We start from the raw sequence: 859 nt of genomic DNA on the forward strand, positions 1-859 counted from the left end.
GGAAGCTTCAGCAACCAGCATTCGAGAAACTCCTCTCTACTTTAGCACGGTCTCCAGACTCAGCCGAGAGAAAGCAAACTGCAGCGCGGTGAGAGAGCGAGAGAGAGGGAGAGACTCTCCAGCCTGGGAACTATAACTCCTCTGCGAGAGGCGGAGAACTCCTTCCCCGCATCTTTTGGGGACTTTTCTCTCTTCGCCCACCTCCGCCCCTGCAAGGAGTTGAGGGGCCAGTTCGGCCGCCGCGCGCGTCTTCCCGTTCGGCGTGTGCTCGGCCCGGGAAGCCGGGAGGGCCCGGCGATCGCGCCGCGGCCGCCGCGAGGGTGTGAGCGCGCGTGGGCGCCCGCCAAGCCGGGGCCATGGTGCAGCAAACCAACAATGCCGAGAACACGGAAGCGTTACTGGCCGGCGAGAGCTCGGACTCGGGCGCCGGCCTGGAGCTGGGCATCGCCTCCTCCCCCACGCCCGGCTCCACCGCCTCCACGGGCGGTAAGGCCGACGACCCGAGCTGGTGCAAGACCCCGAGTGGGCACATCAAGCGGCCCATGAACGCCTTCATGGTGTGGTCGCAGATCGAGCGGCGCAAGATCATGGAGCAGTCGCCCGACATGCACAACGCCGAGATCTCCAAGCGGCTGGGCAAACGCTGGAAGCTGCTCAAAGACAGCGACAAGATCCCTTTCATTCGAGAGGCGGAGCGGCTGCGCCTCAAGCACATGGCTGACTACCCCGACTACAAGTACCGGCCCAGGAAGAAGGTGAAATCCGGCAACGCTAACTCCAGCTCCTCGGCCGCCGCCTCCTCCAAGCCAGGGGAGAAAGGAGACAAGGTCGGTGGCAGCGGCGGGGGCGGCCATGGGGG

General features: G+C 65.4%; 1 protein-coding gene across 1 annotated transcript; it reads left to right on the top strand.

The window, feature by feature from the left end:
• Positions 1 to 6: 6 nt before the first annotated feature.
• SOX4 (SRY (sex determining region Y)-box 4) lies at positions 7 to 857 on the top strand (the record flags this gene model as incomplete). Its single annotated transcript, XM_011998200.1, has 1 exon — positions 7 to 857. A coding segment is annotated over exon 1 (501 nt), but the record flags the coding sequence as incomplete, so codon positions are not given.
• Between the last annotated feature and the right edge of the window lie 2 nt (positions 858 to 859).

Source organism: Mandrillus leucophaeus, unplaced genomic scaffold (genome assembly GCF_000951045.1).
Source record: "Mandrillus leucophaeus isolate KB7577 unplaced genomic scaffold, Mleu.le_1.0 Scaffold56, whole genome shotgun sequence".
Taxonomy (NCBI): Eukaryota; Metazoa; Chordata; class Mammalia; order Primates; family Cercopithecidae; genus Mandrillus; species Mandrillus leucophaeus.